This window comes from Mycothermus thermophilus, assembly GCF_041956435.1.
Source record: "Mycothermus thermophilus strain CBS 625.91 unplaced genomic scaffold VTJ04scaffold_5, whole genome shotgun sequence".
In the NCBI taxonomy this organism is placed as follows: Eukaryota; Fungi; Ascomycota; class Sordariomycetes; order Sordariales; family Chaetomiaceae; genus Mycothermus; species Mycothermus thermophilus.
The window spans coordinates 40,896-55,346 of record NW_027191431.1 but is presented as its reverse complement, the minus strand read 5'-3'; the positions used below and the strand labels follow the sequence as shown (position 1 = coordinate 55,346).

General features: G+C 54.2%; 7 protein-coding genes across 7 annotated transcripts; 1 reads left to right on the top strand and 6 right to left on the bottom strand.

Annotated features, from left to right (window-relative positions):
* Nucleotides 1-2,367: 2,367 nt before the first annotated feature.
* Nucleotides 2,368-2,619, bottom strand: VTJ04DRAFT_7055 (uncharacterized protein; the record flags this gene model as incomplete). Its single annotated transcript, XM_069365340.1, has 1 exon — nucleotides 2,368-2,619. The coding sequence occupies one exon, from the start codon at nucleotides 2,617-2,619 to the stop codon at nucleotides 2,368-2,370; it is 252 nt and encodes an 83-aa protein (XP_069216384.1).
* A 38-nt stretch (nucleotides 2,620-2,657) lies between these two features.
* VTJ04DRAFT_7054 (uncharacterized protein) lies at nucleotides 2,658-3,579 on the bottom strand (the record flags this gene model as incomplete). Its single annotated transcript, XM_069365339.1, has 5 exons — nucleotides 2,658-2,797; nucleotides 2,854-3,037; nucleotides 3,150-3,179; nucleotides 3,287-3,332; nucleotides 3,536-3,579. The coding sequence occupies 5 exons, from the start codon at nucleotides 3,577-3,579 to the stop codon at nucleotides 2,658-2,660; spliced, it is 444 nt and encodes a 147-aa protein (XP_069216383.1).
* Nucleotides 3,580-4,741: 1,162 nt separating this feature from the next.
* VTJ04DRAFT_7053 (uncharacterized protein) lies at nucleotides 4,742-6,164 on the bottom strand (the record flags this gene model as incomplete). Its single annotated transcript, XM_069365338.1, has 3 exons — nucleotides 4,742-4,788; nucleotides 4,857-5,882; nucleotides 5,948-6,164. 3 exons carry the CDS (start codon nucleotides 6,162-6,164, stop codon nucleotides 4,742-4,744), a joined length of 1,290 nt encoding a protein of 429 aa, XP_069216382.1.
* A 475-nt stretch (nucleotides 6,165-6,639) lies between these two features.
* VTJ04DRAFT_7052 (uncharacterized protein) lies at nucleotides 6,640-7,346 on the bottom strand (the record flags this gene model as incomplete). Its single annotated transcript, XM_069365337.1, has 2 exons — nucleotides 6,640-7,027; nucleotides 7,096-7,346. The coding sequence occupies 2 exons, from the start codon at nucleotides 7,344-7,346 to the stop codon at nucleotides 6,640-6,642; spliced, it is 639 nt and encodes a 212-aa protein (XP_069216381.1).
* Nucleotides 7,347-8,150: 804 nt separating this feature from the next.
* On the top strand, nucleotides 8,151-8,587 carry VTJ04DRAFT_7051 (uncharacterized protein; the record flags this gene model as incomplete). Its single annotated transcript, XM_069365336.1, has 2 exons — nucleotides 8,151-8,396; nucleotides 8,468-8,587. 2 exons carry the CDS (start codon nucleotides 8,151-8,153, stop codon nucleotides 8,585-8,587), a joined length of 366 nt encoding a protein of 121 aa, XP_069216380.1.
* Nucleotides 8,588-9,369: 782 nt separating this feature from the next.
* VTJ04DRAFT_7050 (uncharacterized protein) lies at nucleotides 9,370-12,288 on the bottom strand (the record flags this gene model as incomplete). Its single annotated transcript, XM_069365335.1, has 2 exons — nucleotides 9,370-10,125; nucleotides 10,186-12,288. The coding sequence occupies 2 exons, from the start codon at nucleotides 12,286-12,288 to the stop codon at nucleotides 9,370-9,372; spliced, it is 2,859 nt and encodes a 952-aa protein (XP_069216379.1).
* A 72-nt stretch (nucleotides 12,289-12,360) lies between these two features.
* Nucleotides 12,361-13,498, bottom strand: VTJ04DRAFT_7049 (uncharacterized protein; the record flags this gene model as incomplete). The annotated part of the gene is made up of 2 exons (XM_069365333.1): nucleotides 12,361-12,729; nucleotides 13,469-13,498. The coding sequence occupies 2 exons, from the start codon at nucleotides 13,496-13,498 to the stop codon at nucleotides 12,361-12,363; spliced, it is 399 nt and encodes a 132-aa protein (XP_069216378.1).
* Between the last annotated feature and the right edge of the window lie 953 nt (nucleotides 13,499-14,451).

The window sequence follows — 14,451 nt, the reverse complement described above, 5'->3', positions numbered from 1 at the left end:
TGAGCGAAAGTCACGGCCAAGACATCATCAATGCTTGAGATGGGACCCACTACCGGTTCTCTGACGCATGTGATTGGCTGAACGGCGGCCAGAACGGCGGTCGGCGCTGCGATCACTGTTTCGGCCAGGATCCTGACACACGAACGGAGATTCAGCTCCGGAGCGCCGGGCTTTCCAGTTTGACGCTTGCTCTCCTACCGAAGTCCAAAATTGTTCTTCTTCGTAGCACCGGCGTCCAGCCTCTCGACCAACACAGGTATCCGCACAGCGTATGGACTTGGCGGCAGAGCTGTCAATGTACATACGTTGATCCAGAAGCCGGAAATCCTCCGCTGCATATCTCGCAAGGGAAGATTTGCCGAATCTTCTGCCGAGCCGATCTTTCGGTTTGTTCCGAAACTCGTCAACGTTAGGCCAACAGATGTACATAGTTACCACTCATACGTAGCCTATTCACTACGGAGCATCCGGAGACGCAAACAATATTCAACGCTAGTTTTGTGTTTAACGGGGCTAGCCTGAAGCTGCTCCTGCAGAGGTGATCTAACTCGGAGAGACCTCGAGGCTTGACATGAATGACGATTTGTTGTTTTTACACAATATCCCCCAACACTGGATCGCGAAGGTAGCTTGCTATGGCTGGCTTAATTTCATTAGCAGCAGTAGCCGGCCCTGGTCTGAGCAGCTCATCTGATGATCCTATATGATAAGATGGACGTGGAATTCCACCGCTTGTGAAACGTGATGTGGCATGACGCTTACGTACCTATCTATCACTAGATGGCCAAATTCCGACTGAGGTCGTAGAATAGGGAGTTTTGAGAGCAACGATGAGAATAGGTCAACTATGTCGAAGTCATAGTACATTTCCAATTTATATGTCCATGCCCTGGCCAGGCAGACGTCCCCAGAGCTTGGAACTTCCATCCATGTTAAATCTTGGCAGTCAAGGAAATACCAGATGTGACTTCAAGTCCTCGCCGCTGTCCCCGGAGGGTATCTTTGGATGGCGGTAGTCCTTTCCGGTGATGCTGAGGCATTGGACGACTACCTATTTGATACACCTGTCTATACTGATAAAGAATACCCGGTGCTGTCTCTGCCACGCCTGACTTTTCCCGTCATCTTAGAGGAGAACCTCATCCCAGCCGACCGGCTACGAAGAGCCTATCTCAGATTTCTATCCTCCTAATAGGCTCCCTTGAACATTCAATTACAACCAAGGTTCCATATTCAGATAAACATCTGTTTCAATACCATGTGCTGTACACCTGGGCATCAGAATTGCATGTGGTATGGGACATCTTGCCCTCTCTCTCCGCTCCCTATATTCAAGAGGAAGGCATCGGTCCAGATCCAAATGTAAGTCAATCTCATCTCTTCTATTCGTTGACTAGGCGCACATATCCCCGCTTCCGAGCCAAAACATATCAGTCATGACGCAGATACAGGAAGCTGAGTGCATGTTCCGACATACAAGCATGAACCGAGCCTTATGGATTGCGTAGTCACACAACAGCACGTTTGTCTCAACCGCCAAAATTTCCGTTTCACTTTTTCAGGAGACCGGGCCTTGCATCATGCTTCCAGCGAGGTGCCAGATCAGGAGTATTAACAATACCATCTGAATCTCCGAACCCTTCCCCAAGAAGACGGGGTCATGGACGCACTGAGTAACAGTTCCGGTTAGATGGACAAACGGACCAAAGACAGCGTGGCCAGGAATCAGAAAGCCGGTTTTTGGTTCCTTGAAAAGGTGATCACATGACCGCCAACCACACGGCCACCGCGCATTTCGTTTTGACGTTGCCGGTCATTTCCAGGCGTTTCGATACCCAAACAACGTGACTGTGATGGTCATCACCATAGCATTGTCTCGAGTCACTGGGCCTGTATGTACCCGGCATTCCTCGACGATCTGCCGGCTCCCGGATTCCTATGGACCAGAGTAAGGCGTGTCGGTTCAGCTCTATCTACCCCGTATTCCATCTACCATCTTTGTCCCTAAGTAGGGAGAAGAACGGGGCTTGTTCCGGCACCACAGCCAACCCGGCCGAGGACCGCTAGAGCAAAAGACAAGCTTGGAAGCATGGCGAGAACCATGCTGCTGGTCCAAAATGCTGTCTCTTATGCGTTTTTACCACAACCAATCAACAAAAGTCGGCAACCATGTAGAGACTGAAGATTTCAATTTAATGTCGCCCGAACTAAAGGCGAACCGACGGTGCAAAAGACGCGGCATGAACCTAGGAGACAACCGCACAGGGGATATGGCATCTACGGAGACTGCAGTCATATGCTGACACATGATGCTGCAACGAGAGAGAACGACCAAGGTGAATGCAATGGTCAATTCCAGTTCCGAGACTAGGCGATGCAGTTTGACGAACACCGCCAAATTCCCTGGCGACTCCGCAAGACCCCTACCGTCCTATCGAACCCATTGTGTTGGCGAATGACAGGGTGGAGGTGACTTGTCATGACCCTGTGGTACTGGTCCTGGATACCACCGCCCTCCAAAGTGAAGCATCGAGGAGAGCAGGCCGAAAGTCCCAAGGTCGAATAACGAATTGAACGTGAACACCACTGAGAGACCCGGAAACCAGAGCAATCAACCATCGCATATTGACTTTATTCATCACCTCCCACCAACGACGCTAGACCGCATACTTCCGAGTCCACTCACGAGCCGTCTGCTCGTACTTCTCGCGATCCGTCTTGTATACATGAGCGATCTCCGGCACGAGAGGGTCATCGGGGTTGGGGTCCGTGAGCATTGAGCAGATCGAAAGCAGGACTATATGCTAATGGTTAGCACCTAAGTCTTGCAGCACAGACAGCACGTGACATCACCTTTCGAAATGGTCAACGCAGGGCTCCACTGATCGCGCAAGATGTCCAGGCAGATGCTGCCGTTGGCGTTGATGTTGGGGTGGTAAATCCTGGTGGTGAAATGAACCTTTGGCGGCTTGAACGGGTAGTCCGTCGGGAACTGGATCTGCAGAAAGAATACGCCACTAGCGTATGGTGAATCTGCCTGTTGATGCAAAGTCAGTGCTCGGCTCGATGTTGTGACATTGAAATAGCCGGTTTCTATTTGAGAGTAGAAAGCCATGACTGGGAGGATGAGGTGCACTGGTGAGACTTACAGGACCCATGATCGTTGCCTGCCAATGGAACTGCAAGACATTGTTAGCATCTAAAGACCAAAAGCAGTCGTGTCGCGGGCGCCGAGCGTGATGACGGCACCGCGACGTGAGCATGGGATAAGTGGGGTGGTACGTACGAGGTCATCACCCGCGGGCCCCGCGGAGCACGACGAGGGCGGGTCGCTGTATATTGTGCCGTCAGTAACTATGCAACAGACGTATAGGATATATCAAAAACGGGCCGAGTATCGGTGTTGGTCGGGGCGCTGGACCGGGAGTTGGAGAGGCCCTCCGGTCCGATCCGGCCCAGACCCCCGGGTCGGTGATAGGACCGGGTTCGGCAGTGCGGGGGATGTGAAAAAGAGCAGGGTTCGAAGACGACGTACCGGCCGAGGTCAGCGAGTTCCTTGTTGATGCGCTTGAGAGCCATGTCTGGATATGTGTGATGTTTGGTTGACTTCGAAGGTCGGAGTCGAGAGGCTGAGGGTCCTGGTGTATTTAAGGCTGTCAGCAGGCGAGGATGTGGAAAGACAGAGAATCCCGCTGAATCCGCTTGCCAGGCTCGCGACGTGGCGAAACAAGCAGCCGAGGGGAGATGCGGAACAACCTGAGCTAGTTTTGGTTCAGGAATGCTTACCGAGAAATAGACAGTCGCAGAAAGTGGAAGTGGGTTGAGAAGAGATGCAAAGATGAAAGATGGTCGCAGGAGTTCGAGGTTCAGTTCAGGATGTTAGGTTGCGAGAGGGAAAGTGAGGGGGGTAGGGGAGGCGGGCGGCGGGTCGACAAAGGCAGTTTAGGTACCCACTCTTGGAGAGGCTGAGGTGGGCCAAGGAATTTTCGGGCAAGAACGCATCGTGAAGCCTGGCACTGGAGGAGTCGAGGGGGCCTGACACTGGCAGCCCGAAATCGCCCAATCAATGCCCAGCTTGTTGGGTGCCTGTTTGCTCACGCGACGTCCACGCCACCAGGAGGGGGTGATTGCAGCGGCCAAATCAAACCACAGCGCAACAATGACGGCGGCATTCGGGCGCTGGACAGGCACCGTGCTATTATCGACAGCCCCACCGTCCTGCGCCGTGCTGCGCCGTGCTGCGCTGGTTGCTGGACCAGATCAGCCAGCGGAGCGGGATGATTGGGAACCGGCATCTCAGGGACTCGCCGACCCTTTGCGATGACCTCAAACGGGAAAGATGGGCTTCTGTTCACTTGGCTCTGTTGGGGAGTTGTCAGACACTGTCAACCGTGATGATCGGAGCGTGCTGTTTCTCCGCCATCCGGAGCACCTCACTGGTGTACAGAGGTCTAGACACCTAACACAGCCTGCCCGCATCACCTGTACGTCGTGCTGCATAAACCAAACATCATTCGAGATAACAAGCCGAGGTGGCTGGCGGATGTCTCCTCCTAGTGTCTTCCATGGACGGTTGTCCACACTGTCATTGCGTCGAATTACATGCATACCTCAGTACCTCCCCATGGATGAGTGTGCAGAGATACAAGTACATGTAAAGAGCTGCCCCCCTTAGATCAGGAGCACTGTGCAGTACGGGATCGACTGTTTTCTACGGATGCTTCCCGCCAGTTCCCCCAGCTCAGACGAAGGCCTGAATGCCAGTTATGGCTCTCCCTAAAATCAAGGCTATTTTTAGTCAGCATCTTTTCTAAACCAATGTATACGTGCCACTAGGAAACCTTGCGTAGACATACTGTGAATATCACTCTGGCCCTCGTAGGTCTGAGTGACATAGAGGTTCGCAACATGGCGCCCGACCATGTACTCATCGCTGACAGCATTCCCACCGAAAATCTCCTGGAGGACCCGAGCGTTATGGAGAGCCCTATCGCAGTTCTGGCGCTTGATCATGCTGACCATCTCCGGGGTCGCCTTTCCCTCATCCTTGAGACGTCCAACTTGGATAGCGGCAAGCGTACCATAAGCGGCGTCTGTGGCAGCATCTGCCAGCTTCTTCTGGATGAGCTGATACTTTGCAAGAGGGTTGCCCTTGAACTGCTTCCGCTCGAGGGCGTAAGTGCGGGCCCTGCTGATGCAGTCCTCGAGTGCGCCAATGACTCCCAGGGCGATGCCATATCTGGCGCTGTTGAGACAAGTAAAGGGGCCTTTGAGACCCTCAACCTCGGGGAACATGTGCTCCTGTGGAACAGGGCAGTCCTGGAGGTGGATCATGCCCGTGATGGATGCGCGGAGGCCGGTCTTGTTCTTGATGGCTGGTGTCTCCAAAGTTCCGGGAGGACATTGCTTCCGGTCAACCAGGAAACCGCGGATTTTGCCCGTTGATTGCAGCTTTGCCCATACCACGAGAACGTCCGCGATAGGAGAGTTTGTAATCCATGTTTTTGAGCCGCTCAGGAGGTAATAACCCTTCTTTTGCGGATGCTCGCGAGCGGTTGTTTCCATCGACCCTGGATCACTCCCATGGTTCGGTTCCGTGAGACCGAAAGCGCCGATCAGCTTCCCTTTGGCCAAGCCTGGGAGATATTTCTCCTTTAACTCCTCAGACCCAAAGTCGTGGATAGCGCCCATGACCAGAGAGGACTGCACCGACATGCCGCTGCGGTAACCGCTATCGACACGCTCCACAGCACGAGTGATGAGAGCCCCTGCCACGCTAGAAACGCCGGCACAGCCGTAACCTTTGATCGTAGCGCCCAGCAAGCCCAGATCGCCCATCTCTAGCAGGATCTTTGGGTCGTAATGCTCATCACGGTAGGCCTCTATACCGATATATTAGTCGACCAAGACCAGGGCTCAAAGGTTCAGGTTCAAGTGCGCCACTCACGAAGCACCCTAGGCAGAAGATGTTCCTGGCTATACCGCTCCGCGGTTTCAGACACAGCCAGTTCCTCTTCAGTTAAGAGATTCTTGGATCCCAATGGATCTTCCCATGTGAACTGGGCTGGCTGAGACGCTGAAGTGTAGGTCCTTGCTGGCCCCTGAACGGGCAGTGCCCGGAAAAGCGCTGTCTTGGGCAATTGACGGAGGAGAAGTCGTGACATGTTTGCTGGGCAAAAAGGAAGAGACCGGTGAGACCGGGAGATTCGTGGAGATACCTCTCAGGTGGTGATGGATCCCTTCCTTGAAGTACTCCGGACTGGGGCCGGTGTTAGCCGGAAGGCCTCGGATGTTGGAGAACATGCATCGTTGGCCAGGGGTTAGGGTTAGAGAGTGATCTCCTTTTTACTCCATAGGAATACCTTACCGAGGGGCTGGGATCAGTGGGATATCATCAAGATATGGGCATGAAACTTCATGTAAGGAATCACGGAGCTTGATTAAGGCGACTTCCCGAGCAACCAAATAAAATACTATTCTACAGAGTGGTTCGAGTTGAAATACCTTCAGACCTTGATTCGATAAACCCAAAACTCCAACGCCCGACGATGCCTCCTGGTTCTTGAACCCGCCGTCTAATATCCAGATATACTTGTATACGCCCTTCCTGTTATGCCATCCGTGTCATCACGCACGATGTTACCTCAACGACTCGTTGTTCACAGGGACCATCTCGTACTCGCCAGCTCCGTCCCGGCCTCTCCCCCGACCTCTGCCGCGGGAGAAACCCTGCTCCTCGTCACCGGCGACACCGCCGCCTCCTCCTCCTGAAGTGTTGTTTCCACGCGATGTCGACGAAGTACCACCGCCACCAAATGATATCGGTTGCAACTGCCGGTAGCGACAGCCCCAGGTGGCCAGCGAGACTGACACTGCGCTGGCGATGCCCATCGAAAGCCACCACGCCGTGTTGCGGGGGAATTGACCAGAATAGAGAGTCACGACGACCAAGTGGATGAAATGGAGCGTGAGTGCGAAGTCGAGGACTAGCTTGGATCGGCCGACAAGCACCACAATGGCAGCAGCCCTGTAGAACCGAGGTCAGTACGGGCTCAGAAAAGGGGAGCAGCAAGACCAAGTGAAGTTACAACATACATCAACAGTCCTCCGTCCAACACCCAGATAAATCCCATCAGCCACCCCTGAGTCGTATCTCCGCGCACAGCGTCCCAGCCAAATACCAAGTCTATGCTGAACTTCTGCCCCGCGACCAGCACGGTAAACAGCATAAGCAGCAAAGCCGCGGCATAGTAAAGACCCTGAAGCGCGGCTATCTGACTGAGGATCTTAAGCGGCGGGAGGTCTGAAAGGGCGCCTGGCCGAGGCGGCCGTCGCCGACGTGCCATCAGGCGACTTTACTCAGGGACGACGATTTGCGAAAGGAGCTTTGCGTGGATGTGACAGGCCACAGCTTTCGGGATTTGTCGTAGATTGGAAATCGCAGAACTATAGAAGAATATCGCGCGTAAAAGCGAACGGACTGATTTCAATGGCGCGCGTTCCTGGCGCCCTAGCCGTTTCTCGTCGGCAATGTCTCAGTCGCGGATTGAGGAGGATCCGGGGCGATGATAACTCCGTAGGCGTTTCGAGGAGTTCGCAGGGCCCAAAAGAAGACGGACAACCAGATGTTGGTTCGGAAGCGACACCGTTTTCTTTTGCCGCAGTTGGTTCGGCACGTTCTTTGCGAAGAAGGCTCGCGGGTTCTCGCCGGCGACCAGTGCTGTGGATGATGGCGGTGCCTGGGAGTTGGGTGATGGTGGACACATGCCCCGAAATGAGCTCTGACAGGCGTCGTCATGGCCTGTAATTACGTAATCTTACACCCCTGGATCCCTGTCGTTCCATCCCACCGTTGTGCATTCGCAGGACGGAACCTCCCGGCGAAGGATCCACCGAAGCTTGAGATTCGGGTCCCCGAGATACAAAGAAGCCCAGCAACCTCACACATTTAATTACTACCACACTTTGACTGCCGAACAACGACGCACAAGCTTGTTTAAGCGGGAAGGCTTCCTTTGATCGATACGACAAGCTCGGACCCATTCGATTCCCACCCATTGGTCCAGACGTCCACCATCGCCGCCGTCCACATATTCGAAGCCTCCAACGTTGCCCGCACACCCGCAGCCAGGCACATAAACCAAACAACCATGGGCCTTCTCTCCAGCTTAGGGATTACTTCGCCTTCTCCCGAAGAGAAGCGCGCCAGCGAGGTGCGCTCGGGGGCCGTGGCGCCGACCCGCGCCGAGAGGCAGAGGTGCTGGGACTCGCGGGATGTCTTCTATGCTTGCCTCGATGCGCACGGTATTGTGGATGCCATCAAGGATGAGAAGAAGGTAGCTTCTGTGTGCAAGAAAGAGCACGCGCGGTTCGAGTCCGACTGCGCAGCGCAATGGGTCAGTAATTAATGACTTCTATCTGTCACGAAATTTGGCCACCATATGCTGACAGGTGATTTGTTGGACAGGTCACGTATTTCAAAAAGTGGCGAGTGCAGGACATTCAGAAGAAGGCGAGATTGAAGGAGCTGGAGGCTCAAGGGGCAAATAAGATGGAGGTGCAGACAGACTTCACGCCGAGAAGGTGATGATGTATCGAGATGCACCATGAAACTGTACAATACAATGTATACAATATCCGTTTTGTATGTCCTTATATCCCCCTTTTGATAATGAATGAGAGTTATCCTTCCGAGTCCCAGTTAAGGTGCCATTTGGTTGATCGAGTATGGTAAAGTCGAACACCTTTCGAGCCGCTTATCGATGGCCAAGGATATTCTTCCTATTCCACACCTCTCAAGCCTCAAATCACGATGTCAGCAGTGGATAGGAAACGTCCAAGTCCACCAACCAATGATTCCCATTGTGTCTCGGACCATATCTATTTCTAGAGTTGTACTTCGACTGCAACAAACACCCTGACCGGCTATGACTGATTATGATAGAGACAGAACCTCTGGATCCAAACAGCGTTAAGAAAAAGACAATAGTATGGACAATTGATAGGAGAGGAAAAGAAAACAAGAAGAGCCTTTAATGACGAATGAAAAGACAAAAGGAAACTGTATGGTGTGCGTGAATGCTGCTTGATGCGTATGGTATCATGGTGTGGCAAGGAAACGACAGATGCTGGCATGGGAAAACCAAGTTCATACACGAGCGGCTGTGCTCCCCACCCTCCCACTCCTCACTCCCCTTTCGCGTCAGTCCTGGACTGGGTTCGTGTTGGTGCCGACGTCATCCGAAGGTTGTGCAAGCTCCGACGTGGGAATAGATTGCGCAGATCTCGGTCGCGGACCAACTCTTTGGTCAACGATGGTGGTAGATCTGGGCAGTTTGAGCCCGCACCCGCAGGAACCCCGTCGTCGCCCTACGGCATGTTTGGTGAACGGGACGACAGGGCGTTCGGAAGTGGCGGCAATGCCTTGTCGAGACTGTCGCGGCTGATCTGTGGCCGGAGACGGAGCGACTTCTGGGATCCGCTGCGGCTCCTTGGGCCGCTGTTGCCGGTGCTGCTGCCGGCACCGACCCCATAGCCACTGTCTGCGCTTTCGGACTTCGGTTGTCCCGCATACCCGTGAGCCGTCTTGGGGGGTGTCGGAGGTGCGTATGTCGGAGCGTTGCTGCTCCGGCTGCCTGTGCGAGAACTCAGAATCGGGTTGGCGAAGCCTGGCTCCTTCTCGCGTCCGTCCTTTACAGGTGTCAGCGGGCGCCCGTCACTTTCTGTCAGCAAGCTACTGACGCGACTGCTCCTGCTCCTGTCACCAGATGACGTGCCTTCAGCGGCTTCTTCCACGACTGGCAAGATGGTCGCCTCCCTCCGATCGCCAGCCGGAGTATTCAAGGCAATCCCAGACTTGCCTCCAACAGAATCGGGTTGAATTTTGGAGGAAGGTGGCGGTGGTGGATGATAGTTCGGAGCCGGGGGAATTGTGGCAGCGGCGGCCTCAGCCGCGCGCGCCGCTTCTTCCTCCTCGAGGCGCTGAGCTTCTTCCTGGGACATTGTGACCTTGGTGATGAAGTTGATGAACCTCTCGCCATACTCATAGGGCGGAAGCGCCGAGATCTGACTGCGGTCGCTCGAAAGGCCTTTCCAGAAGTGTTCTATCTTCTTGATAATGCCATACTATACATAAAAAGTTAGCATCACATTCTCCACAAGGAGAGACAAAGATGGGGGGCATACGTGGGTGAGGCAGTCAATTACACCGAGGTAGTAAATTTCGCCAGCGGGAGAGTTATCCTCGTGAGTCGCGCGAAATCCACCATCATCCTGGTTGAAGATGAAACCTGGCCGGGCCTGACCCTCTTCCAGCTCATCCGGCATCCTGGTGCTTGTCTCGCCCATAGGCACCGGTTTCTCAGATTGTATGATTTGGCGAAGCTGGCTCGCTTTGCGTTGGTTTTCCAGTTTGGAAGGAGTGCGCATGAGGACAGAGTTGGGGTCGAAGTCTTCTGGCGCGTTACTCCCACCGGGGTTGAAGACCCTCAACGTCTTGTCCCTGAGATTCTCTTCGTTGCCCTTCTCGAGATCGTGGATGCCTATCAGCAAAGAGTAATCCATAATTTGCAATCTCTGCAACAGCCGCACGTCCTTGTGTAACTGCTCGAGGAAGAGCTGCTTCTTCTGGATGCCCAGTTCGAGGTGGCGTTTCCGTCGAAGCCAGTTCAAGTCCTTCAGGGTAGCTCGGGGATTGTTCTCCAAGTCTTCCTCGTTGTAATCACGGCCAACCGTGGATCCCTTGAGGTCGAAGGTTTGATGTATGTCGCGGTGGGGTGGGAAGAGATTGTTCATAACGACGAAGTGAATCTTTCGGCCGTAGGGCATCTTGACGCGGTGAAGGCCGTAGAATTGTGACAAGAGAGTATTTGGGTTCTCTTTGACATGCTGGTAATAGTCCTTCAAAATCTTTCGGAGAAACTTGTGCTCAGCATGATGGATGGTCTTGATGATGTACTTGTAGTCCCGAGAAAAGTAGAAGAAGCTCCCGCTCTTTCCCGGCGACCCAAGCTCAGACAGGATGTACTTCCCCGTCAGCGACATGAGGTAATCTGCGGGATCGAGGCGGAAGAGGGCGCGGAGGTGACGGAACACCCATGGGGCGTAGTCTTTGAACTTGAAATCGTACTTGGCCGATGGCACCAGCTCATTGCCGGCAATGTCGAACGTCGACTTTTGCTTCACCTCAAAGTCGGCGTCGGTTAAGGGTCGGTCGAGCTTGGCGTTGGTTCTCGAAACAGAGACGCGAATGCCAGTGAGCATGTTGTAAGCCGTCACCCAGTTCGCATGCGATTCATCCACTTTGGTGCCTACGAGCACCCTGTCGTCATCCTCAATCTCTCTCCTCCTCCTCTTGCTTGCTCGTTTCTGTCTGTATGCCTCCGCCCACCGCTGGGCGTCTTCGTCCAAGACAACATCATCGCGGGGACCCTCAGAGTGCAGCGAACGCGTGTTCCGCCTTCCTAAGCTTAGCGACGCTCTTCGCACCCCAGAAGATGTAATTGTTGGCGAGAACCTTCCACTCGCGTACGCCGTGTCCACTCCATCTCGAGACAGGCGGGAAGAGCTGGCTTTGGGCACTTCCAAAGTGTGCCGGTGCTTGATCCCAGGCGTGGGCGGTGGGAGTGATTGGGCCAGTGGGCTGGGTTGATCGTAGACTGGAGGTGATGAGAACCGGTGTGATGGCTTCTGGTTTGCTTGGCCCGTGGCGGGTGTCGGCGTTGACGGGTGTAAGGAGGACGTGTTGGGCCCGGGAAGCGACGACTGTGGTGATCCGTTTTCTATTGTCCGGATATCGGCTTTCGAGACAGGACGCAGATGCACTTCAACCCCAGCATGAGAAGCAAGCGCATCCGCGTCGAGGCTGTGGTGCGCAACATCTCCATTCCCTTTGGGGATGGCACTTGATGCCGTGCGGTCGACTAAAGTCACTGGGGTTCCAGCGGGCGCGTGTCCGCGGCTGACAGCCACATCTCCCTTCGCTTCGCGGCATTCGCCTCTAGGGCTTCCATTCGGGGGGGAACTCATGCTCTGGTGGAAACTAAGGTCTCTAGTCGCCCGGTGGTCTGCCTCAACCGACGACTCGGATGCGCTAGACGAGGTGGTTGAATCGGATGAGCTCTCACCGAAGCTCTCATTTGATGTGTGCGAATGCGGCTGACGATCAGGGACAATGTGCTCGTCGACCTTGGCCTGAGACAGACCGTACTCGGCCTCCTGGTTGAGGTGCACGACGCCTGAGGCGTGCGAGTCGCTTGCCATGTGCTCGTCCGTCAGGAAGGTGGGCATCTCGCGGTCGATGACGAAGGTTGGAGGCGTCTACTTCGAAATCGACGGAGACAGGACGAGGCACGTCCGAGATCAGGAGCTGCAAGAATCGATGTGCATGCTCCAGAGCTCTGAAACGAATATCGATGAGGGACAGGTCGTCAATGAGTGTTGTCGGTCGGATTTAATACCGTGGTTCGATGTAAACGACCGGATTGATCTGGTTCTGGGTTGTCGTTGGGCTTGTAGGGGAAGGACAAAGTCGTGGCCTGTTCCTGTTATCGTGATCCCTAGGAACGGGTAGCCGAAAGAAAGCGCCGGACAGGCAATCAATAGAGGGTCAGATAGCGGGATTCGATGGAGGAACTGAATGCGCGGCGAGCGATAATGCTCCCTCGGGCGTCGGTGACGCGAAGAGTTGACGGGAACACGGCCAAGTGAATGTTTTGTCGAGCACCGTGTCTGGAGAATTGGCGCAGAAGGGGACGGGAACAGGAACAGGAACCGAAGCGGAAGCGGACGCCAGCAGCCAGCGCTTGGTGGCTGTGTGGTGGTCGGGACGCTGCGCCGGGGGCTTGGGTTGGGACCTCTGGGACTTGGCGCAAGGCGTGAAGAAGACAGGAAATGATGTGGGGCGTCCGTCCAATGGACGTCGCGGTGCAGTGCAGGGGAGACACCAAACCGCAGGCCACCTGGATGCGTGGACCCGCTCCAATGTTCAGGCGGGCACTTCTTCCCTGAGCTGATGCCATTGTTGGCAAAGCCCACCAGCCTGGAGACTTGGCCACCGCCTGCACGCCTGTTCAAGAAACGAAGCCCGCCTCAAGACGCAGGACTGGGCGGCTGGGGAAATCGACGACTTGCCAAATTTGGAAGGGGGTTGCGGGCTTATTGTGGCAGTTCCATGTTGGACACACCACGCTTCAGCCCTAAGACGTTTAAAGGACATCAGATACATTTTGCTTTACACCGATGGCTACGATGATTTCTGGTGTTTACTTTCCAGGTTTCAATGGTTTTGCGTCCAACTGGCAGCCCTGCTTCCATGTGGTTCGCGTCTCCCGCCGCCCGAAGGGCTGGCCTCTTGGCGGCCATCATGAGGTACTAGGGACACATTCTCAATGTTGCAATGAACTTTAAGCGCCAAACAAACGGCTCGGTGATCCTACATAGTACTCATACCTACTCCGTACGTACGTACATCGGGATCTATGGAGTAGGATCCGACCATGGGAGGCCTCTTTGTTTGGTCTTGTTTGGCGATATTGGGCCAAAGGATGGTTCAGTTAATAGGTCGCAAGTCGCTGTCAACAAGTCGCACCTCTAGGTCCCGGCTTGAAAGATGCCCGACCTAACTTTGTTCCATATGGATGGACTAATCAGCACATCGTTCCCCATCATCCGTACCCCCTTTTGTCATTTCTCACTCCAGCCTCATCCTATGATGCTGATGGATGGTTGGCGCATTGTTTAACAGGATCTGCGAATACTATGGAGTACACAGGTTTTCGCCAGCCGAAGCCCAAACCCCTGGACTCCCATACTGTGTAGTGCCCCACAAGCGGAAGCACGCCCAGCATCCTCATTTCGGTGTCCCCAGGGAGATGCAGGGGAAAATGCAACAACAAACGTCGGCCACAGCGCTCATCTGACAACGGCTACTCCGTTCTCTGCTCAGCAACACACAAGTCAAGGCCCTTCGAAGAACTCGGCGTCTGCGTACTTTTGTACATTACTTATGTATGTACTTGTAGCACATCCTGCTTACTCACATGTAACACATCCCAAACTGTGGCAATCGCCCATATCACTGACTTTCTTTGTCTTAATGGGAGAACCCGGAAACGTACCCAAGTGTACGGACTCTGTCTCCTCCATCTCGGCGTGCAAATTCCCAAGCCTGTTGAAACGGCGAGAAAAAATACTTTACTATCCCTTTTCTGCGACTCAGGGACGGCCCGACGTCGGACACTAGGCGCACGAGGAAACAGGAAATGGAGTACTCAGTAAGGTACCTACCTATGCTGACGTCAAGTCACCGTTATTACTATACATGCTACGCAGGCAGATACCACTTTGCGATGTGTGCTGTGCCACAGCCCCCTGCTTACAAAACATCCAATTACTGTGCTACGCTGCGGTACAGTGCTCCCTATCCCGTTAACCCTGTCCCTGAATTATCCG